Source organism: Microtus ochrogaster, linkage group LG3, assembly GCF_000317375.1.
Source record: "Microtus ochrogaster isolate Prairie Vole_2 linkage group LG3, MicOch1.0, whole genome shotgun sequence".
Taxonomy (NCBI): Eukaryota; Metazoa; Chordata; class Mammalia; order Rodentia; family Cricetidae; genus Microtus; species Microtus ochrogaster.
Window position 1 is genome coordinate 47914013 of NC_022029.1, and position 23612 is coordinate 47937624.

Genomic DNA, 23612 nt, shown 5'->3' on the forward strand with positions numbered 1-23612 from the left:
GACTATCCTCATGCCAACGTTAGCCACCTTGAGCAACCTACGAATACCCCGAGATACATGCCCAGAACAGCAGCTAATTGCCCTGGCTCTTGCATGAAGGAAAAGTCCCAGTCAGGGCTGTGTGAAAAGGTATAGTAAACTTTTTGCAAACATAAGCTTCTATGAACCATTTCCAGCTGGTCAAAAGGAGAGAACCTCCCCTGGTAGAAGGACATCAGTGGTATTATGGTTTAAGGTGGTGACTGGTCTAAGCCTTAGTGACTCTGACTGGTGAAAACAGCAGGTGGAAATGACAACAACAGGCAGGTTGTTATTGTATCTCCCAGGTTTATAGCGGGGTGAAGTTGATGATCGCTTTTCTCTTCGAGCAGCACATGCATGGGTTTCCTGCCTCAGTTTCCTTTGATGACAAAGTATGATTACATGGACATCCAGGCCAAATTAACCCCTTCCCCCTCAAGTTGATTTTGGTCATGGGTTTTACCACAACGAAAAAATAAATCCAAATGTTAGTATCTGAGTGTGTGGATTCTTGCTGAGACCTGGCCATGTTTGGGGTGGGGGTGGGGGATGATTGCGGAAGTGTTTGGAAGTCTGGACTGGAAAATCCTTTGAGTGTGCAAAGATTAGCAGGCCTTTCTGTGCAAGCTGAGAAGTGAAGGATTGAAAGTAATGCAACTTGTGGTTGTCACCCGGGGCTACAGAGCTTTGGTTAACAACAGACCAGCACTAATGACGTGAAATCTTTGTGGTACTTGGACAACTGATAATGGTGAACTGGAGCTGAAAAATAATCAATTATGATAAAGAAGAGACCAGCAGCACTGAAGGAATCACTGGGAAGCAGCATGACAGTCTTCTGCCTCACAGTGCTTTAGAAGGCAAGAAGGCGTCATGAACAGCAGAACTCGAAGTAGTCTGGACTTAACTATAGAGAGACCTGCTTGGGCGTGTTCACTACTACTCTATCCATAACAGCCAGGAAATGAAAACATCAGCTGATGAATGGGTAATAACAAGGTGGGACAGTTATGCAATGCAATATTATTCAGCTGTTAAAAATAAAATATTGAGGTAAAAGACAGAACTAGAAGCAATCATTTCGAGTGAGACATAACTCAGGCTCTGAAAGACAAACATTGGATTTTTCTCTTATGTGGGGATCTTAGATTTAAGCTTTAAATATGTGTGTTTCATTCAGAATACAGGTTGGGTAATCTGTACACTTAACCACAAACGTTAGGTGGCTTTTAAGGAATCATGGGTGAGAAGGGGATCGTCCAAAGAAGGGGAAATAGAATATAGAGTCATAAAGGGAAATGACAAAAGCAAGAATTAAATGTGGTGAGGCTTGGAAGGCATGGTAGAAGAGAGATGACGGGAAAGGGTAACTACCACTAAAGGCTTTGAAAACGCTGTATGAAAACATACTACTGCAAGAGCTTCTTAAAGTATCTACACAAGCAGAGTTTAAATGGAGATACTCTATGACTGGGAAGAATACTAGACAGCACATGCTTCTTAAAAAAGCCCCCAGTACCTGAAAGGAGTTAACATCTTTTTTGAGTTTGTGAGGTTCCACAGATCCCCAAACATTACAGGCTATTGGCAATGCTATGGGTTACCCTCCGCATCTTGATAGCAAGACCCTGTTGCTGAAGACGCTACATACATATGTCATAAAACTCAGAGAAATCTAACTGGTACTCTGCTAGAAGCTTTATCCCCACTGACTAGCATTCAGAGTGCTGTAAGATGCTATACGTGCTGCTCTAAGAGAAAAGCGATCATCAACTTCACCCCGCTATAAACGTGCAAGATACAATAACAACCTGCCTGTCAAGATATACACATTGGCCCAATGTGGCTGCTAATGTCTTCGGAGTAATCAACCACTCTTTTCTTTGGATTTAAGGTCCTTTCTATGAAATGGAATTCATATCTGATGCTGTTGATGAGTCCAAGAACCTGAGGCTACATAGCTCATGGGTCCTAGGGGGAAAACTACTACATTATTTGACTAAATGAACACAGCAATAAAATGATCCTAATGACATTGCTGTACCCGCGGATCAATGCATCACTCCTCTCATCAGAGAAGCTCCTTCTTGCAGTAGATGTAAACTAACATAGAGAGCAACAAATGAAAAATGTGCAAAGATTCAGAGACTTTGAAGGCTCAGTCCTAAACTGGATGTCTGTATCACAACTTCCTCCTCAGGGCTCAGGGATCTATGCAGCAGAGGAGGCAGTAACATCCTAAGAGCCAAGGGTGGTGGATGACTTGAAGTAAACTGTTTTCCAGACACACATGGCAGATGCACACATGAACTCACAGAGACTGTGTCAGCATGCACAAGACCTGCACAAGCTCGAGCCAGACAAAAATCCCAACATGGAGGATGGGAGAAAAGCCTGGAGTCCAGTCCCTAGCCAAGCAGCTACTGGCATTTGACTGCTGCTGGAGGAGGGGATTTGTTAGGTCCCAAAGAAACCCAGGACAAATAGCTAACTGAGGTGCCTATTTAACACTACTGAAGAGGATGCTGGCCACGGGGCTCTCCTGGCATCACTCAGTACCCAATACCGGGAGTCCTGGCTCTCCTCAGCACTTCTCACTCCACCCACACCCTAAACCTCTTCAGCCCCAGCTTCTCTTCCCTATAAAACAGCCATTTCGGCTGCATGCCCTCTTGGCTCCTCTCTCATCTCTAGTGCTCCCGCTCTCTTCCTCTCGTGGCTCAGTCTATGCTCCTGGCCAGGTTCAGTCTGGACCCTTCCAGATGCCTACGGCTATGCTCTCCCTCATAGCTACAATGCAAACTTTTCAACTCTACCTAGGGGCAGGCATGTCTTCATTTTCGTTCACCTCTGATTTTAGCACAAGACAAACGAAAATGAAGGCAGGACTGCTCCTAGGTACAGTTAGGGTTTTATTGTAGGCATGAGGTGGAAGAGAAAACATAGCCAGAAGCATCCGGAAGAGTCCAGAATGAACTGGGCCATGGGGATGGGGAGAGGGGAGGCAAGAGAAGAGAGAAGACTCAAGAGGCCAAGAAAGTACACAGGAACCAAGAGGGACCAAGACTGCACAGAGCCAAAACAGCTGAGGTTATATAGAAAGAGAAGCTGGGAAGATGGAAGCAGAGTTCAGGGGCTGGAGAGTTTTAGAGCGTAGGGGGAAGGGTGCTGAGAGGAGCCAGGACCCTGTTAGAGGGCAATTGTGAGACCAAAGAGCCTGGTGATCAGTGTCCACTTTGATATGCTAAATAGGCATCTCAGTTGACCATTTTGTCCCAGGTTTCTTTGAGACTTAACAGTATATTGACACATTCCAGGACAGGCACAACCTCCAGGAGTAGCTGGCCAGCTGGGGCCAAACAAGTTGGACTCCTAAATCTTACTAATTCTTTTAAGAGAGACAAAGAGAGAAAATGTAGTCGAGTGGGTAGGAGGGGAGGGGAGGAGCAAGAGGAACTGGGAAGGGAAAAGAATATAATCAAAATATTGAAAGACCCGGATAAATTCAGACCCCTCTAGCAGAAAGAGTAGAGCCAAAAAAAAATCTAGCACGGAGAGAAGAACCAACCAAAAATCTAGGTTAGCCGGTTCAGTGACTCTGTTCCAGGAACTAGCTGACCATAAAGTCAGATTATAATCTTGAGAACAATCTTGACAAACGGGGACTTACCCCCTTGTGATTATCACTGGTATTTTCAGAATTTTCCAATGACGGCCTCCCTACCCCCTTTGGGTTGTGGTTTCGTTTCTTCCCTTAAATACCTGACCTCTACCCCTGTGTGGGAAATGAGTTTCGGCCCCAGCTGGTTCCTATCCTGTCAATAAACCTTGTGTGATTGCGGCAAGGACGGTCTCTCGTGAGTTCCTGGTGGGGGAGGGTCATGTTATCCTGAGACTTGAGTGAGAGTCTCCCCACTCCGGGGGTCTTTCAATATACTGTATGAAATTCTCAAAGGATAAATAAAAACATTATTTCAAAAACACAAACACAACAAAACAACAAATTAAAGAAAACAAAACTGTGTCGTTCCGACCTAATCCTGCCTGCTCTATATTCCACTGCCAATGCTGCTTCAGCCTGCACATTCCATGCTCCAGCCCTGAAAGGTGAGTCCTAACTGCGCTGTCCCAATTCTCAGACTTAGTCCAGGTCCCACATCAAGTCCCTGTCTCATGAGCCCTGCCTGTGTCATGCCCAACTCCAGGCTTTGGTGATGAATTATATCCTGTGTGCTAGCTGGACCCACGTTTTCCCGATCTTATCTTTATCCCGTCATATCTCAGGTTTCTCAGGCTAGACTGGTCCACACATTCTGTGCTCCACCCTAGCCTGGTGAAGCTATCTCACCCTGTCTACATCCCAATCCTCAGACCTAGCCCAGATTGCACATCCAGTGTATAGGCCAGGGAAAAAAGACCCTGAGTGCTCCAAACAGACCCCAAGGCTTGAGCGAGAATACACACGCTGTGTACAACCCCTCATGTGTCTTCCTCAACATACCCCACTGACAGCACATCCGACCTTCAAGCCCAGGCCAGCATGTACCTCCTATGATCTGGCTCTCCTACCCAGGTGATAGACTTCCCAGTCCCCAAAACCACAGGCCCAATCTAGATTGGTAAATTCCATCCACACCTCCAACTCAATAAGAGATTTCAATACCCACTGTCTCCACTAGACAGGACATATGAACAACAACAACAGACCAGAGAAACATGAGAATTAAATTACAGCATAGAGCAAATGGACCTAAAAGACATCTATAGGGTATTCTACCAAAAAGTCAAAGAACACACAATCTACTCAGCAGCCCAAGGGAACAGCTCTTCAATAGATCACATACTGGGTCACAAAACATATCTTAACAAAATCAAACACTGAAATAATTCTGTATATCTGATCTGACCATAATGCAATAGAACCTAAAATCAATACAAAACAAATCTTTAGTAAGCACATAAACTCATGGAGATTAAACAACTAGTGACTGAATAATGAGTGGAGCTAACTAATAATGAATGAATAATAAAGAAGAAATGAAAGAGATAAAAAAAATTATTTCAACTAAGTGAGAATGAAAACACACGCAAAGAAACCTCTGGAGCACATTAAATGGCAGTCCAGTGAGGGAAAGTTACAGCTCTAAGCTCCTCCATTAAAAACTCAGAAAGCGTACAAATAAATGACTTAATTATGCAACTCAAAAATATGGAAAAACAAGAACAAATCAACCTAAATTTAGTAGTCAGCAAGAAATAAAAGAAATCCGAGCATAAATTAACAAAATAGAAACAGAGAAAGCAATGCTAAGGACTCTAAGAGCTGTTTGTTTGTTTGTTTTTGAGGAGATAAACAAGATCAACAACAGACCCTTGGCCCAACTAACCAAAGGAAGAAAGAGACATGTCCAATTAGCAGAATCAGAAACGAACAGGGAAATATTCTAATAAACAACAAAGAAATCCAGAATAATAATGTAAGGGAATACTCTAGAAACCTGTGTGCCACCAAGTTTAAAAATCTAAAAGAAATGGATGGATTTCTAGATTCCTCCAAGCCACCGAAATAACTAAGTGGTCAACAACCTAAACTGATCACTAACAAATGAGGAGATTGAAGAGTCATAAAAAGCCTTCCAGACAAGAAAAAGTCCAGGGCCAGATGGATTCACAGCAGAATTCTATCAAGACTTTCAAAGATCTACAATTAATACTTTTTAAATTATTTAAAAAAAAAAATAGAAACAGAAGGAACACTCCCAAACTCCTTCTTTAGGATACTATAGCCAGGTAAAGACACAACCAAAAAACAAAAGCTACAGGTCAATATCCCTGATGAACAGTTGCAAAAATCTTCATAAAATACTTGTAAGTCAAATACAGACATATATCAAAAGACCATCCACCATGATCAAATTAGCTTTATCTCAAAGATTCTGGGATGATTCAATATAAGCCATTAAATAAGTAATATAAATAGACTTAAGGAAAATAATCACATGATCATTGCAATAGATTCAGAAAAAGTCTTCCACAAAAATCCAATATGCCTTCACTATAAAAATCCTAGAGAGTAGGCCTGGAGGGAACAAACCCCAACACAATAAAGGCTACAAAGGACAAGCCTACAGCTAACATTACCCCAAATGGAATAAAACTTCAAGCAATCCCTTTAATATCAGCGACAAGATAGGGTTGTTTATTATTCTCAATTGTTTCCAATAAAGTCCTGGAAGCACTATGGAGCAATAAGCAAAAGAAGAAAATTAAAGGATACAAATAGGAAAAGAAACCAAATTATCCCTTCTTGTAAATAATATATTACGCAAGAGATACCAAAGCTTCAACCAGAAAACTTGTAGAAATCATCAATAATTTCACTGAAGAAGTAAGATACAGAATCAACTTAGAAAAGCCAGTAGCCTCCCTAAACAACAAAATACACATTCCCATTCACAAAAGTCTCAAAGAAAATAAAGTACCTAGGAAGAAATCTAAACAAGGAGGTGAAAGACCTCTACAACGAAAACTTTAAATCTTTGAAAAAAAGACACTGAAGAAGGCGCTAAACTGTGGAAAGACTCCCATACTCATGCATTTGTAGAATTGGTGCCGCGAAAATGATCATTCTACCAAAAGCAATTTACAGATTCAATACAATCCCAATCAAAATTCCCACAACATGCGCCATAGAAATGGAGAGGACCATCCTAAAATCCACATGGAACTACAAAAGACTCCAGGTGGAAAAAATAATCCTAAGCAAAAAGAACAACGCTGAAGCAATCACCAGAACAACAGAGCTCCAGTCATAAAAACAGTCCAGTTCTGGCTCAGAAACACACAGACTGACCCACATAGCAAAACTGAAGGTCCAAACACGAGTACACATAATTACAACCATCTGAGATTTGACAAAGATGCCAAAACATATGTTGAGGAAGGAGAAGGAAACATCTTGCCTGAGGCATTCCATGGGCAGGCAGAAGCATTTCTCTCAGGGGAACAAGCAGAGCTCTACATGAACACAGTACACACAGACGAGACTATAGGAAAGTCTATTATGGAGGCTACAGACACATACTGGAGAGCAGACAGCATTGCCGACAAATGATAAACTTGGAAAACTGGCTTTTCACATGGAGAAGAATGAAGCTGAGTCATACCTAGCACCCTGAACAAAAATTAACTCCAAGTGTATCACGGATGTCAAAGAGATCAATGGGAAACCTGAAATGTTGAAACCTCTAGAAAAAAAAAGAAAAGCATAGGCAGAACCATACAAAATGACTTTCAGCATGGAACTCCATCTGCCCAGAAATTATGGCCATCAGTTGACAAGGGAGCCCTCATAAAATTAAAGAGCTGAGCACGGCAAAGGAAATGTTTTAAAGAGGAAGGGCGGAAAAGAATCCCTATCATCTATATATCTGATAGAAGATTAATATACAAAATATACAAAGGGCTCAAAAATGGTCAAGAAGACAATCAGGTTTTAAAATGGGCTATGAATTTGAACAAAGAAAAAAGAAAACGAAAAAAGAAAAAAAATGTCTGGGAAATACTTCAAAAAAGGATCATCAACCTTAGCAATTAGGGAAGCACAAACCGAAACTTTGAAATTTATCTCACCCCAATCAGAATGGCTAAGGAAAGGATGCTAAGAGCCAGACGTGTGGAAATCCAAAAGTATTTCCTCTATGAGACCTGATAAACTCAGGAACTCACAGCAGCTGTGGAGGCTACATAACACCCGCACAAGCCAGTCAGTATTCTAACAAGGAGTGGGAAATGATTCGTGAACCCCACCTGTAAGTCCTCAAGTTAGGAGCTATGGACAGTGCCTTCAGGGAGAGGGAGAGTCAGTTTCGTTTAAGGATGGAGGCTGGTAGGCCCACCACCACCCGATGGATAGCACCACACCCAGGAAACTGGACTTGAGGGGTTCCTTTCTAAGAGAGAGAGAACAATAAAGCTGGGGGAGAATGTGGCAAGGTGAATGTAGACCTTGAATGGACCAAATCTGGGGAGTGAAGATGACTAAAATACATTGCATGAAATTCTCAAAGAATAAAAATACTCAAGGTAGAAATTCTGACATTCTACCTAGCTCAAGAGTCAAGAAACTTTAAATACACATAATTAGGATTAGCATGGATTTAAATAAAACACTGATACACACACATATACTACATTTGTATAAAGTATTCATATATAGACATATAAATACAATATGTACTAGAATGTATACAGTATCTTATTGTATTTGTATTGACAGAGATAACAAAATATACTGAGAGGCTAGACAGACAAAATAATGCAAACACTGTTAAATCAAGACTGAAAAGTGCATGTATACTATTTTTCAAATGTAGATATATTACCAGAGCCAATTAAAAGAACTGAAAGTACTTTCCTCTAAAAAGTAAATGCCAACAGCAGGCACAAAAATTCCTGGCACCCACATGGTGGCTCACAGCAGTCTGTGACTTTAGTCCCAGGAGATCCAATGCCCTTTGTGGGCATGCGTATGATTCACAGAACTGCATGCAGGCAAACCACCAGAGCTGACTACTCAGTGCTACTGAACTCATGGTTATTGGAGGAGAACCCACAACTCCAGTTTACTAAGCCAGCATACTCCCTGGCAACAATATAAACATCTGTCCTTGGACCCACAGACGAAGACCACTACAAAAAAAAACACAGGCAATCAAAATGCAGAACTGTGGAGCCCAGTCCTGATGGATATGTCTACAAAACACTACTAGCACCTAAGGCTCGGGGAACTCTCCCAGAGAGGTGATGAAAAGACCGCAAGAGCCAGAGGACCCAGGGAAACTGCTCTGGTTTGTGTCTTCTAGTACTACCAGAAGACACACACATAAAATCTCACCAACACAACTGTCCAAACATGAGCTGAACAGGATGACACCAACATGGATAGGGAAAAGCCCACAAGGCCTCAACCCTACACAAAGGACTACAGGCAACCGAGTAAAGCTCGGGAGTGCGAGATGCAGTCTTCCCCTGGGGAGAGCACTCAGCTCTGAAAACATACATATAAGTAGCAGCACATAGACCGAACAGGTTATAATATTTAGGACTACATACACACACGTGTGTGTGTAGGTACATATAATACACAAATACACATGTGCATGCAACAACAATTAGTGGAAAAAGAAGCCATGAATTTGAAGGAGAGTGAGGGAGGGTTTGATCTATGAGTGAGTCCTGAAATAGAAAGAACATGGGCCATTAGTGGTCGTGAATAAAGACGAGAAACCAACAACAGTTTACAGTTCTATGCCAGTGCCGAGTTTTACTGTTAATTGTTCAAGCAACCATACCATGGCAGTGCAAAATTTCACAAAGGGGGAATTAGATAATCGCTACAGAGGACTCTGCATAACTTTTGCAGCTTTCCCAAATCTAAAAATTATTCTAAAATTAAAAGTCAATGTAAAGAACATACAAATCTTTGTGCATCTCCCTGTATAGCCAAAAACCCAAAAGCTAACAAGAACCAGAATGAAGGCCTCTGACTTGGGAATGGAATAGCGGGGCTAAGAGCAAAGAGGCTGGAGCATGGGGCTGCAATCACACGGAACCATGTGTGTTAAGAGCTGAGCCTGGATGAATTTTCGCTCTGCAGGCAGCTCCTCTGGGAACATAGGATTCCCCCACTCTGCCCTGAGTGCATCTGGAACACAGAAGGGAAATCTGACTTGCAAATGAGTGAAACAGCATCCCACTTGACCTGCACCACACTAGCTGGCAGAGGGCCAGGCATACCATAATCCCACTGACCTGGATTTTAGCAGCCCCAGGTGAGCTGTAAAATCTCAGAATACTCGTAAGTTATTGGAAGTGCAGAGAATTGAGTTTGATTCCTCTGTTTTCAACTACTACCTACCTGCTCATATCCAATCTTAACCCAGCCTGGCCCCCACGGAGTCCGGGGAATTAAGATAGACACTCCAGAAATACCACAGACACAGGACCTTGGCAAGGCTAAGACTGCCTATCCCCCTCAAAGCAAGATAACTGTGAGAAGCAGCGAGCCAGTTCCAGTGACTTCTGAGGCTTTCTAAGAAGAGACTGTTTTGGCTTTGTGGGAGCCTAGCCAGTTTGGATGTTCACCTTCCTAGACATGGACGGAGTGGGGAGGACCTTGGACTTTCTACAGGGCAGGGAACCCTGACTGCTCTTTGGACTGGAGAGGGAGGGGGAGAGGAGTGGGGGGAGGGGAAGAAGGGTGGAGGAGGGGGAGGGAAATGGGAGGCTGGGAGGAGGTGGAAACTTTTTTTTTTTCCTTTTTTCAATAAAAAAAATATCAGCCATGACATTGATAAAAAAAAAAAAAAAAAAGAAGAGACAACTTCCTAGCCTTTAGGCTTCTTAGGTTCATTTTAGCACATTTTATAATGAAACCTCACACTTCTCTAGCATCAAAGTATATGGTGTACATGGTCTTTAAATTCACCTTCTGTAAGCCAGTAAGTACATCTTCTCAGCTTCCGGCAAATTACAGAATTGCACATAAATGTAAGAGACAGCAAGAAAACCTCTGCGCACACTGAACTAAACATACGCATTATTTAATCCATATACACTTGCAGACCTTACCAGAAATTGAGCTGGAGTGATGATCTCCAACTACCCACCTGTGTATGTTTTATTTATCCCATAGTGACTTTAAGATATAGAAACTTAATATAAAATCTAGATATTCATTTCTTTCTGGAAAACTAAAGACTTACTGAAAATCTGCTAAAGCAGACAGGCGGTAAGTACCCCACATCCCCTATCCCCAGAACCACTCACTCCTCAGAAGACACAGTGAGCTTGGCCTTCTACATATGGAATCCATAATTACCATACAAGGTCCATAATTACCAGCATTTTTGCCATGATACATTAGAAATAAGACAACAACAAGGCAGTCAATACATATTGCTAACATCGATGATTGGCACTTTATGATAATGAAATCCTAGAATTTCCCATAACCAATAAAGCCTTTCAGTCAGGGAGTGGAGATACTGTTTCAACGCCATCTAGAAGGAACCTGGGGAGGCTACAGTGGGACTAGGTGCATGGAGACATGAGTCCCTAGGAGCTGGTGGTCTATGAGGTTTTGACTCTAGGTCAAACTCTGGGTTTTGACTCTGGGTGAGGTGTAGGTGCTGTCCTAGCCTGCCTAGCAACGCTAATCATATGCTAGAGGTTTGTTACAAAACAACAAACAGTCCTGGCACACAGAAGCCAGGGATCCCAAGTCAGCCCCCAAAGAATACGCAGCTCTGACAAAAGATATAGAGTTAGTTCATCGTGATGACTCTCAGTCATTAAAGATGTCTAAGCTCAGAAATGAAAGGCCAACTTATTTACTATACACAGACATGGAGCAAAAATGGTACCAAAAATTCTAATCGTTCACCCCTCTTTCAGGCCAGGTAATCTAGAAAAGGCATCTACCCCAAGGTGACTGACAGGAGCCGGGATACACCAGCAGGGCAGCCATGAACCTGGTGCACTGCATAGCAACCATGAACACAAAAACAAAAGGAGAAAGTGTCTACAAACGAGATTCTTTTTTTTAATCTATAACATTCCCCCTCAACAGGCCATTCTTAGTAGTTATATACACCCACACCATGAAGATACTGCTTCTTCTTTATAGTCAATATATAATGGAAATATTCCGTAAGAAATCTCCATTATAAGAAAGGTCCCACATATTAGCCTTCAGTTTCATCAGCTCCCAATCTGGTCACGTTCACTGCAGAGATGGACTGCATGACCAAGAAAACAGTCTATGGGCCATTCACATCCAGAGCACAGTCACTTCCTGGACACAAGGCAGGATTACTACACAACCCAGGTTAGGGGACTGGGAAGCCAAGTCCCAGAAAGACAAAGTACACAGAAAATGCCTATGTTTCTGGAAGAACACAGACATTCCTTTGCTGCTTAATAAGTACAAGAGCTTCTAGAAGAAATCACCCCCTGATTAACACATTGCTCTTAGATACTGCTCTAAAACCACACCTGTCTGGGGCCACTCTGAGCACTATGATGGTCATGGAATAACTCTGAAATGTAAGCAAGTCCCCAACTAAATACTTTCTTCTAAGAGTCGCCTTGGTCATGGTGTTTTTTCACAGTCCACAGCTTCTGCTTTAGCTCCTGCCTCCAGGTTTTGGCTTTGAGTTCCTGTCTTGACTTCCGTAAGTGATTGAAGTATAAATGAAATAAACCCCTCTCCCCCCAAGTTGCTTTTGACTGCTGTCTTAAGCACAATAGAAACCCTGTCTAAGATATCTAGAGAGCTAAATGAATGGTCATAAATATAATGTGTATATTTCACAGCTGCTAATATTTTCAAGCCTAAATACATATTTATTATAATAAAATTCTTTAGGAAAAGTAGATGTTCAAAGATTTAAGAAAATTATATTTCCAACTGGTATAAAAGGTATTTATGTATTTCAAAGGAATAATAATCAGTATCAAATCACTAATGGTAGTTGGACTCTATTAAATACATTTGAAGATTGTGCTATAGTTTTACTTCATATTTTTATAATATATGAGAAATCAAACTCATTACAATTCTTTAAAAGCAGTAAGAAAACGTTACATATTTACCTCCAGCCAGACCAAGGACTCATGGCAATGAACACTTGCTGGTAAGGATGAATGGACTAAGGGTAAGCTGTGTGACTCAACAGGCCACACTACAGCTTCCAGAACAAGATATATTCTCTCTCTCTCTCTCTCTCTCTCTCTCTCTCTCTCTCTCTCTCTCTCTCTGTCTGTTTTGGATTTTCTTTTACAATTGGTTTTCTTTGGAGCGGGTGTCAAGGGCAGAAGGTGGATTGGATGCAAGGGGACAGAGAGATAAGTGGTATGAAATCCACAAAGAATAAAAGTTTAAAAAATTATATGAAAGTAATACAGATTTTGCAAAATTCTTAGGCAAATATAAAATACAATCACTATGTCAAGGAAAAGGATTTCAGAAGTAAAGAAAAGATTGGGAGAAAGAGAATAGGAAGGAAAGAGAATAAAAAGGAACAAAAAGAATGAAAGAAGGAAGGAAGGTAAGGTGTTTTAATTGATCTTGAGAGGAACAGAAATCTAAGCCTGCAGGATACTATTTAGAGGCGGTCTCCAGGGCCTTTAGAAAATGCCTAGGACACAGGGACTGTGGTTGTTTGGATGAGAATGGCCCAGAAAGGCTCTCTTTGAATGTTTGGTCACCAGGGAGTAGAACTCTTAGAAAGGAATAGGAGATGTGGCCTTGTGGAGTAGATGTGGCCCTGTTGGAGAAAGTGTGACACCGGAGGGTGGGCTTTGAGGTTTCAAAAGCCCTTGTCAGGCCCAGTCTTGGTCTCTGTCTCTCTGTGTCTCTCTCTCTTTATACCCTCTCTTCTTGCCCCCCACACCATGTTCTCAGTCAGTCTGTTGAGCAGTTCTTGGCATTCAGAAACTATGAAGCATCTTGAAAAGGCACTTCCCATAAAACTTGGTGATCAGAAAAGGCAACTGCTTGTTGGAGTTAAGTAATCAGAACTCTGGGAAGACAAGGAGGTAATGGGGATTCATATACTTGCACACTCAAAATCCATGGAAGCAGAGCTATGCACTCAAAAGATTTTTTTTCTTTTGGTTTTTTGAGATAGGGTTTCTCTGTAGCTTTGGAGGCTGTTCTGAAACTAGCTCTTGTAGACCAGGCTGGCCTCAAACTCAGAGATCTGCCTGCCTCTGCCTCCCAAGTGCTTGGAATTAAAGGCATGCACCACCACCGCCAGGCCTTAAAATTTTTTTTTTAAAAGACTACAACAAAGAGATGTTATTTTATAAATAAGATTTGAAATTGATTGGTTACTTGCTTAGAGCACAAGAGCTATCTGGGTAGTTAAGGCTCATGTTTGGATGGCACCGTGACAATGTGATACATGTTCTCGACTCTTCATGTAATAGCTGGGAATCTTTGTATAAATTATAGATTTAGGCTCTCCCTCTCTCGTTGATTCATCTGTAAAAGAGCATTGCCTTGACACTGACAGAGCTCTCTGGAAAGTCCCCATGTGGATTTAACTGGTTCCATAGGTTGGATTAAGAGATTCTGAATAGGAACCAGAGAGATGGCTCAATTAAGGGAGCATACTGTTCCTGTGGAGTACCAGAGTTTGGCTCCCAGCACTCAGTTGGGTGGATCAAATTCCACAAGATCTACTGTTTTCATGTGATCCCCCTATATGCACATAGTTAAAAATAAACATAAATTTTTAAATGAGATTATGACTATTACAACAATTCCCAAGCAAAGGTGCTATGCCCTGGTCCCTACCAGGATCAGCTGTCCACCCACAAGAGAGCCCCAGTTAATATTTTACTTAAAAGTTGTGCTTCTGGAAAGTTGCCCATGCTCCAAAATATAATCTTGCATCCGTGTTCACACAAGTAGCCCTAATTAAAATCAATGGGTTCCAAAAAGCAATAGCAAAGAAGGAAAAAAAAAGAACCAAAGCAAGATTCAAATAAAAGGGGTAAAAAGGGGTAAAAGGTAATGGAGGATGATGCTGTTGACGAATAAATAAAAATAATAAGGCACTTGCTTGGAGTTTTAGCATGTCAGTTATTAGATTAACACCTGGTCACATTCTTCTATGATGATGGAAAGAATGGTTGTGGCTACTGTCATCATCCTGGCTCTTACTTTCTAACTGGGGTAAACCAATAAGACAAAGTAGCCCTTGCCTGGGATGCCACGGCAGGGTCAAACACAAAGCATCAGCTGTTCATGTGACATGCTGGCTGTCCATTACCTGAGAGTAGAGCTGGCCACCATCTTGGTCACTTGCTGTTTTATGTGTTTCACTGTCAACAAAAGAGTCAAACTAGGCAATAGTGAGAACATGAGACCGGGTTCTGACGAGACTGTCTTTCTAGATGGTTCTGGTTCCTGGTTCTTCTTTCATGTAAATAGAAAAGCCTGATACTGGGTGCCTGTCTTAGTCACTGTTCTCCGCCTTGAAGGAGACACCATGACCAAAGCAACGGTCTCAGAAAAGGAAGCATTTCATTGGGGAGTTGCTTACAGTTTCAGAGGTTTAGTCCATCATCGTGGTGGGGAGCATGGTAGCATGCAGAAAGGTGTTGTAGCAATTGCTGAGAGCTTTACTAAACCTAATGTCTGACTTATTACAGTTTAGGCTATACTGTCCTCCACGTTAAGTCGCAAATATCTCAGACTCAACTCTGCTCAATGTTTTTATTAGTCAGTTGGATAAAACTAATGGTACAGTAGCCAAAACTGTTGATGACACAAAATAATAATAATAATCATAATAATTAATAGATAAAAAACTATATTATACAGCTAGATTGTGCTAAGTCTAAGACAAATAATTTAGAAATAGAACCAATTTACATTTTTAATGTAATAAACAGCTCCGTGACCACTATATTCAATAACACGTGGTGGAAAGCCTGCAGCTGCACCGCAATTCAGTGTGAGCCTGCTTTGTTTCAGAAGTCGAGGTGAAAAGTAAGAGCACAACCTAAGACAATGGTAATAGCATAAGGACAAGGCGGGGCAACGGTGCTATGACTGTGTCAGTCATTTCACATGGACAGGACAGCGTCCTTACTATTCACCCACGTGTCCACGGGAAGAACTAGAACCAAAGCTTTAGAACACAATGTACACACCGGTGAACTTTTTCTTCCAAAACAACCCACTTCTCACTAACACTTAGCTCAGAAACCAAACTGACCACAGGGTCCCAGCTGAGCATAAAAGAAATGAACAGCCAAGTAATCTTACAGATCTCGTGAGGTGCAATATGACTTTGTAGTTAATGAAGAGAGAAAAGAATTTGGCGGTTAAGCTCTGCAATGATCTAACACATACAGAAGGAGAATGTTATTTAAATAAAGGCTAATGCTGGGATTGGTGGTGTACATCTTTCATCTCAGTACTAAGGAGACAGGCAGGTGGATCTCTGTGAGTTCAAGGCCAGCCTGGTCTACAGAGCAAGTTCCAAGACAGCCAGGGCTTCACAAAGAAACACTGACTCTCCCACCCCTAATAAAAACCCAAACCAACCAACCAAACAAAGAAAAAACCCTAAGGAAGTTGGAAGGGGCCTGGGACTGGTGACTAGAACAAATAACTAGGGTGAGGATGAGTGGCCCTCAGTCTGAAATGAGATAACTTACAAGTTCAACAAGTGCTTCAGGAACTTCATGCACAATGCACAGGCGCCCTCTCTGAGAGCCTTATTATTTTCCTTCTTCATACCATAGCCCTGCCCAGCTCCTGCAATGTGATTACTCACCCATTTATCTATTTACTCATTCAAATATTTACTAAGTTTCCATTATGTGCCAAGCACTATTTATACATATATATACACATACATACATACATACATACATACATACATACATATACACATACATATACTTGATGGCACTGAGAAAAGACCTCCAGGCTATGCATATTCAACACTAACACTCTACCACTGACCTATATCCCCAGTCTCCTAGGATATTTCAGTTAGTAAATGGTATTAAAATATTTGTCTCTAAACTACTTGTATAGTAGAAGATAAATTCCATCATATTTTGGGCGGTCAAGTGCTGTGGGAAGTACTTCTGTATATGTGTTGTTTTTATTGGTTAATGAATAAAGAAGCTGTTTTGGCCAGTGGCTTAGCAATATAGAGCTAGGCGGGGAAAACTAAAGTGAATGCTAGGAAAAAGAAGACAAGAGTCAGGGAGACGCCCCAGAGGGGAAAGACACAAGCTGCCACCTGGAACCTTGCTGGTAGGCCAGGAGCCTCGCGGTAAAAATATAAACCAGCACAAATGGGTTAATTTAAAATGCAGGAGCTTGCTAGGAATGCTATAGTGATTGGCCAAGCAGTGATTTAATTAATACAGTTTCTGTGTGGTTATTTCGGGAGTCTGGGCGGCTGGGAAATGAACAAGCAGCCTAATACAACAGTCAAGATAGCTACATTGAGGAGACATTTGAGAGGCTACAGAGAGAGGACACAATAAAAGTAAGTGCTAGGAATTAAAGCACAATGGACCTAAATAAGTGGCCAGTCATGCCTATGACCCTACCCTTGCTGTGTATGTCTCCATCATCCCTGTTCCCAGTTAGCCTTCATCATCTGCATAAGCTAAAGGAAAATGAAGGCCAAGTAGAGCCCCAGCTCCGGACAATGTTCCTGACTCCCTGGACATCTGAACACGGCCATTCCCTATTTCAGAGCAATGCCTCTGCTATGTGTGTCACTGGCTCATCTGTCTTTGCCATTCCCCTTTCACCTGTAGCCACCCAGCCCTCCCTGGAGTTCCCAGAGATAAACCCGAACCAAGCCTTTTCCATTCAAACTGAACTGTTGCTCGGATTTTAAATATTTTTTGAGGTAAGACAACTTGAAAGGTTTATTTTAGAAAACTAACAGGTTGGAATTTTAGGGCACGAAGCATTCAACAAACAACAAAAATCCCTTACTCTGAAACAATAAAGTTCTAATTTTGAGGTTCCTGAGTATCAAAATACATTGAACTACAGAAAAGCACTCACTAATCTTCTATTTTCCTAATTTCAAAGAGCAACATTCACTTCCTCACTCTCTCGCCCAGTGATGACCACCCTTTCTTCCCAGCCAAGAACAGTACTCCTTTGGAGACCAGCCTTGAAGGAAAAGACAGCCTCATTTAGTGCACAGCTTTGGGGCCAGGGACCTATCAGGAAGACACTGAGGGTGGCCCCACCTATAAAATGAGTTTATGCCCCTGTGAACAAACACAGATGAACTTACAGACTTGTCCTGGTGACTCATATTAAAAATAATATTCGAGGGAAGTGTGGAGGGTGTATAGCTCAGAGGTACACTGTTTGCCTGGCATGCACAAGAGCATCCACCACACAGGCAAAATATTAGTAAAAATGAATACATCTGTGAATAAGATTTTAAAGTATACATTTCAGGAAGGATACAGCCCCCTCTAACAGAGACTAAATGTATTTCAAAAGAGTCACCAAGGTAATTTGTAGAAAGAGACTGCTGTGAAAGAATGGGCTACGAGGAAAGTCCTCGAAGGTCTCCACGTTTGGGGTCTAGTCTTACTCCTGTCTGAACAAGGTGCCATCAGCTTTAGCTTGTTTCTGCAGTTTCCTGTGGCCCACCAAAGGCTACTAGGAATTATCCCAGCAGCACGGACAGGAGCTGGTTCCCTGTTCTCTTTTCCTACCAGGAGCTCTTTTAAGCCAGCCAGCAAAAACTGAAGCAGCAAACCTTAGAATCTGAGGACTCAAGGGGCCTTTAGGCTCCCATTCCTGGGAACCAGCCTGTGACCAACCTATAGGGTATGGTACATTGCTGACCTGCATTTAACCTTGTATTTAACCAGCTGTTAGACAGTGACTGGAAGGTGTGGGAAGTATAAGGATTCCCCTTAGCTGATCATATAATTCACAGGAAACTAAATTGGGGGGAAAGGGTGGTTCCAGGAAATGAGCTACAAGATGCCTCTACCGGGTAGGAAGATGTGGTCAGCGGCCTCTTCCTGTTTAAATCCTGACCTATGAGTCTGGCCAAACAGCCAAGATTCCTAGGATGTTCTGCTATCATACCGGTGTCTGCTATCCAGTACACATCCAAGTTCACTGTCTGAAATGTCACATTTAAGTGCTAGATTAGATTATCCCTCTAAGGAGGGCAGACTCCGGTTCCTGGAGGAGTTTTGGTAGTTTGCCTGCATGTTGGAATGCACACCTCTGCAAATCTCTCTGGGCTAATGCAAGGCGTAGATATCCCTCCATATTCCCGTGTAAGCACACTTTGGGGGAAGAAGCAGAACATCATGTTGGGGGAACAAAAGAACCAATTGCCTGAATATATATCTCAACCCCCTCACTTAACAACAGTGAAACCTGGGAAAATTATACAGTATCTCCCACATGAAATAACCATGGGCATGAGGATAATTGCTGGGATGAATCACGAATTAGCATTAGTAAAGTTCTCAGCGTGGGGCTTGGCAACAGCGTAAGTTATGCTCTGAACGCTCACTAAACAAAAATAGAAATTTCTCCATCCCGGTAAACGTCTATAGAAGGATGTCGGGGTGAGAGAGGAAAGCCCTGTCCGGACTGTTACGACTCTCACTCTACTTAAGGATAACCCCCTAATAAAACTCCCAGCCAGATCTTCGAGCGGTCACTGAGGGAAGGTTGAAAAGGCAAGAAACGGGGTATCCGCTGCCAGAAAACACGTTCAGCGTCAACTACAAAACAAATGCACACATTCAGCAGCTAAAGAAACAAAACCGAACATCCCTAGTGTCAGCCAATAGTCAGACGCTGGAGCCATGAAATGCCTTCCCTCATAGATTTAATGTCCTCAGAGGGGACCCTAGGCCTCCTCACATGCTCTGGGGCTCTCACTGCACAGTTAAGCAGGCGATACAGGATATCAAAAACATCTAAAGTATGCAAATAAAATATTCAAAGAAAACAGTGTAAAATGGAAAAGTTCAGACTAAAACCTCACATTAAACTTGCCCGTGAGAAACGGTTAAGAAATCGTAGAGAGGCACACATCTCTACCAGAAATCAGGCACTGAGGATGGCTTATCACGTGTAAGCGGGCTACTTAGAAAACAAATGGTTCCAGCACTCACATAGTGCACGCTGTGAAAGTGAAAGAGCACTGCCTTTGGGGTCTTTTCAACCCTTCAAACAAGTTTTAAATTCCCTGTTAAGATAAAAGGTCCATCTAGACATGGTGACCCATCCCTGTAATGACAGCCCTTAGAAGGCCGAGGCCTGGGCTGCACAGGATGATCCTGTCGAAAGAAAGAAAGAAAGAGAGAGAGAGAGAGAGAGAGAGAGAGAGAGAGAGAGAGAGAGAGAGAGAGAGAGAGAGAGAGAGAGAGAGAGAGAGAGAGAGAGAGGGAGGGAGGGAGGGAGGGAGGGAGAAAGAGAAACAGGGACTATGGCTGGATAGAATATTTGTCTAGAATGCGTAAGAAGCCCTAGGTTCAATCTCCGGCAGTCAAGAAAAAATAAATTTAAATGAACAGGAATGCAACCCAAAGGTAGAGTGCCTTGTTCGACTACTATGTTCAAGGCCCTGATGTCTTGGGTTCCATTCATAGCACTAGAAAAAAAGTTCCTATGCAACAAAATAGCTTATTGGATAAAACAAAACCTTCTGCATTAAAAGATTAGGTGGTAGACAGATCTCCAACAAGCAGAAAAGGAAAAGAGTTTCTAGGTGGTTTACTATACTTTTCACTTGAACATTTGAGGCGACCAACTTCCTGCTCCTTCTCCCTCACTAGTGGGCTTTTTCCTGTCAGAAAGTATTCAGTGGGCTTTCAAATCTCCCACAAGAGGGGGATGGGGGCTCCTACAGTAGGAACCAATCAGCTTCCCTTTCTTTGTCTGGATTATCCAATCTCCTGCACTAGCCCAAACCAGCCAATTAAGAGAGAAAGGGGGAACTCAAGCCATCCCCAAATATAAAGTTTTGGTTCTGCCAAACAAACTCTGATTTTCAGGTCTGGATCTCCTCTCCACTGGGGTTCTCTCTCTCTGTGTCTCTATATTCTTTTTCCCTGTCCTCCCTTCTCCCCACACTCCTTCCCCTGCCTCTAGTGTGCTTCTGTTTGCAATAAAACTTGCCTGAGTGCTGAGACCCTGTTTTTACTGCCTTCTTATTCTTTAAATCAGCAGGGGGAAAAAAAAAAGAGCCCATTCCTGCAACTTTAGAGAACACCACCGTAGGCAGTAGATTTAAAAGTTGAAAATAAAAACTGATGTCAGGCAACAACCACAGGTTATCTATCATACTTGAGGTTACTTTTGCTTCTTTTTTCCCCCAGAAGCTAACACAGTTTGGAGGTTTTCCCAATTCCAGCCCATGACTGTTGGCATGCCTAGCAGTAGTCTCCTGCTCATATCCTCAATAAACATCATTGGAATAAAAAAAATATAGAAAAGAAAATAATAAGCACAAACAGAAAGAACACCCGCCCCCCACACACACCGTGCAGTCTTTTAGCATAGACACACATAAGGCTAGGAAGGACACAGGAGTGGCACAAACTGAAACAGGAGAACCTAGATAATCTTATCAAGCACTGTACACACACACACACACACACACACACACGCACACGCACACGCACGCACAAATGAGGTTATCGTATTACAAAACTTGGCCGAGAAGTGTTAAGGCAAACGCATGTTTATTTTTGTAAACACTGGTCTCTGGTTCACTTTTTCACAGAAGTCCATGTTGAATCACCACTCAGAGGGCTTCATTTCTAAGATTTTTAAAATCTGAGCAAGTGGGAAGAAAACGAGAGGTGGCACTTCTCAAAAAAGCATTAAATGCCCTATAAGAGATATTTCAAAGAAAAGCAAGCAATCTTTGCTCCGTTTTGGAACTTGGAGCAAGGAGAAAACTGTTCCACTAACCTTCCTTTCTAAAGAACTAAGACTTTGTCTCCAGCGTCTCCAAGAAAACCAGTAAATCGTCCCAGCACTGCTAACACCCCAACCAAGGGCGGTTTACAGGTCTCAAGGAAGGTAGTAGGACCGCATCAGTCAGGGGGTTACCGTTACCCACTCACACTGACTTTATTAATGCAAAATTCTTTCAAAATAGTGAAGCTGTGGGAGAGCGAACAACCCCCCCCCCCCAGCCCCAATTCAGATCTTACACACCAGAAGTGCACTATTTTGCCTTTGAATGAACCCGCTGGAGCACGAAGGGTGTCTGGCGTCACAGGATGTCGCGGTTCAGTCGCCCGCAGCCGCGGTCTAACCCTGGCTGTGCTCCCACCCACCCACCATCAACTTCCCGCGGCTTCACCTCAGTACACCCACCACCCCAGCTCGCCGTGGAATCCTCTCCTCGCCTCTAAAACCGGCACTTCATTTCCCAAAGCAGCAATGTTGTCCCTCTCCCTACTAACAGCTGCGGGTGGCGCCGCCCCAGGCCCTGTGCAGCGGGGAGTGCGTGTCGACACGCACAAAGGTCCCTCCTCACCCCAACCAAGCGGCGGGGGAAACCGGGGCGCAGACAGGACGCGGAGGCGCGCGGGCAGGGCTGGGGGTCTCGGCACCAGGCCCCTCCGCCACCCCACATGGCAGATCCGGGAGCCCCGCAACTGTCCTTCCCGCGTCCCCACTCCGGCAGACGCGGGGAGCCGGCGGCCCTACCTCCAGCAGCAGCCCGAGCAGCAGCGCCGCCACCCTGCCGAGCCGGCGGCTCATGGCTCCCGCGAGGCCCGTCCGAAGCCCGGCTGCGCGGTGGGCTCAGAGCCGGTCCACACCCGGGGACCGGCCGACGCCGGCACAAGGACGCGCCGCAAGCCGGCGGAGCTCGAGGACGTGCCGGGCCGCCCTCGCCGCGCGCCCCCGACCCACAGCACGGGCGCGCGCTCGCGGGCTCGGAGCCGGCAAGGTCTGTGGGGCGCGCTGCGGGACGCGGAGCCGGCGGGCTGGGTGCGAAGTCTGCCAGGTGTCTCCTTTCCTGGAGGAGACCATCTTGTCTCACCTCGATAGTTCTGGGAAGATTTATTAAAGGACGCCGTGTTTGGGGAGGCTGGGGGATGGATACGGAGGAGCCCACTACTGGGTCCTTCCTGAAGTTTCTACGGGAGACCTCACTGTGGCTTCTGCAGGTGAGGTGGGCTGCGCATCCCGGGGGCCCCAGCACGATGGAAAGGACAATAAAATCGCAAGGAAAGGACAGCTGACTGCAAAAGGTTGGTGCAGGTTTATGCCGGCATCTTTCTGCCTGGCTCTGCTAGGACCTCACCTTTGAGTCCCTTAATGTACCTCACCTTTGACGGAGGCGCTTTGACCACAGAGAATTGCTGTTGACAGTAGTGTCCACTCTCACTTGCTCACAGACGCCGTCTTTGTTTTTCCACAAGGCTCAGATGCCACCTAATTCAAGAAATTACTGAAGCATTGGTTGACCTTGTAAGATGTATCGTACCTAAACTAGAGGCCAAATACACAGAGGTGGATGAGAAAACAGTCCATAGAGTCTAAAGAGAGATCCAGTTTAAACAACTGTGATACAGGGTGCTGAGTACAGAGATCAGGAAGTTAGAATTGTTTAGGATCAGAGCCATCCATCAGCCAGTAAAAATACTTGCCAGAAAAGCCGGAGGAAGATAATTCCACCCTGGAATTCTAAGACAGGAAGAATCAACTCATTGACCTCCACATGGACACATGGAGCATATGCATGCCTTCACACAAACACATCTCTCTCTCACACACACATGCACTTACAATAATGAATTAAATATTCTTAATAGCTAGAGTTGGTTAAATGACAGAAGTACCTCCAACAGGCATGCAAAGAAGTTTACAAAAATAGATCTCTCACGAGGCTAGTCTCAAATACTTAGGCAACTTTCAATACAAGCACTTATTTGGTTATATAGAACATGTACATGAAACTACACCTGTTAGAACTGGCAAGAGAAGCAGAAAAAAAGATGTCTTCATGCTTACCCCAAGT

At 43.4% G+C, this 23612-nt stretch overlaps 1 protein-coding gene across 1 annotated transcript in view; it reads right to left on the reverse strand.

Annotated features, from left to right (window-relative positions):
* The window catches only part of Vopp1 (VOPP1, WBP1/VOPP1 family member), a 70207-nt gene extending 47733 nt beyond the window's left edge, over nt 1–22474 (reverse strand). The window contains exon 1 of the mRNA XM_005360889.3: nt 22295–22474. Within this exon, the coding sequence (XP_005360946.1) occupies nt 22295–22348 (54 nt within the window). The 5' untranslated portion in view covers nt 22349–22474. The remainder of the gene's footprint in view (nt 1–22294) is intronic.
* Between the last annotated feature and the right edge of the window lie 1138 nt (nt 22475–23612).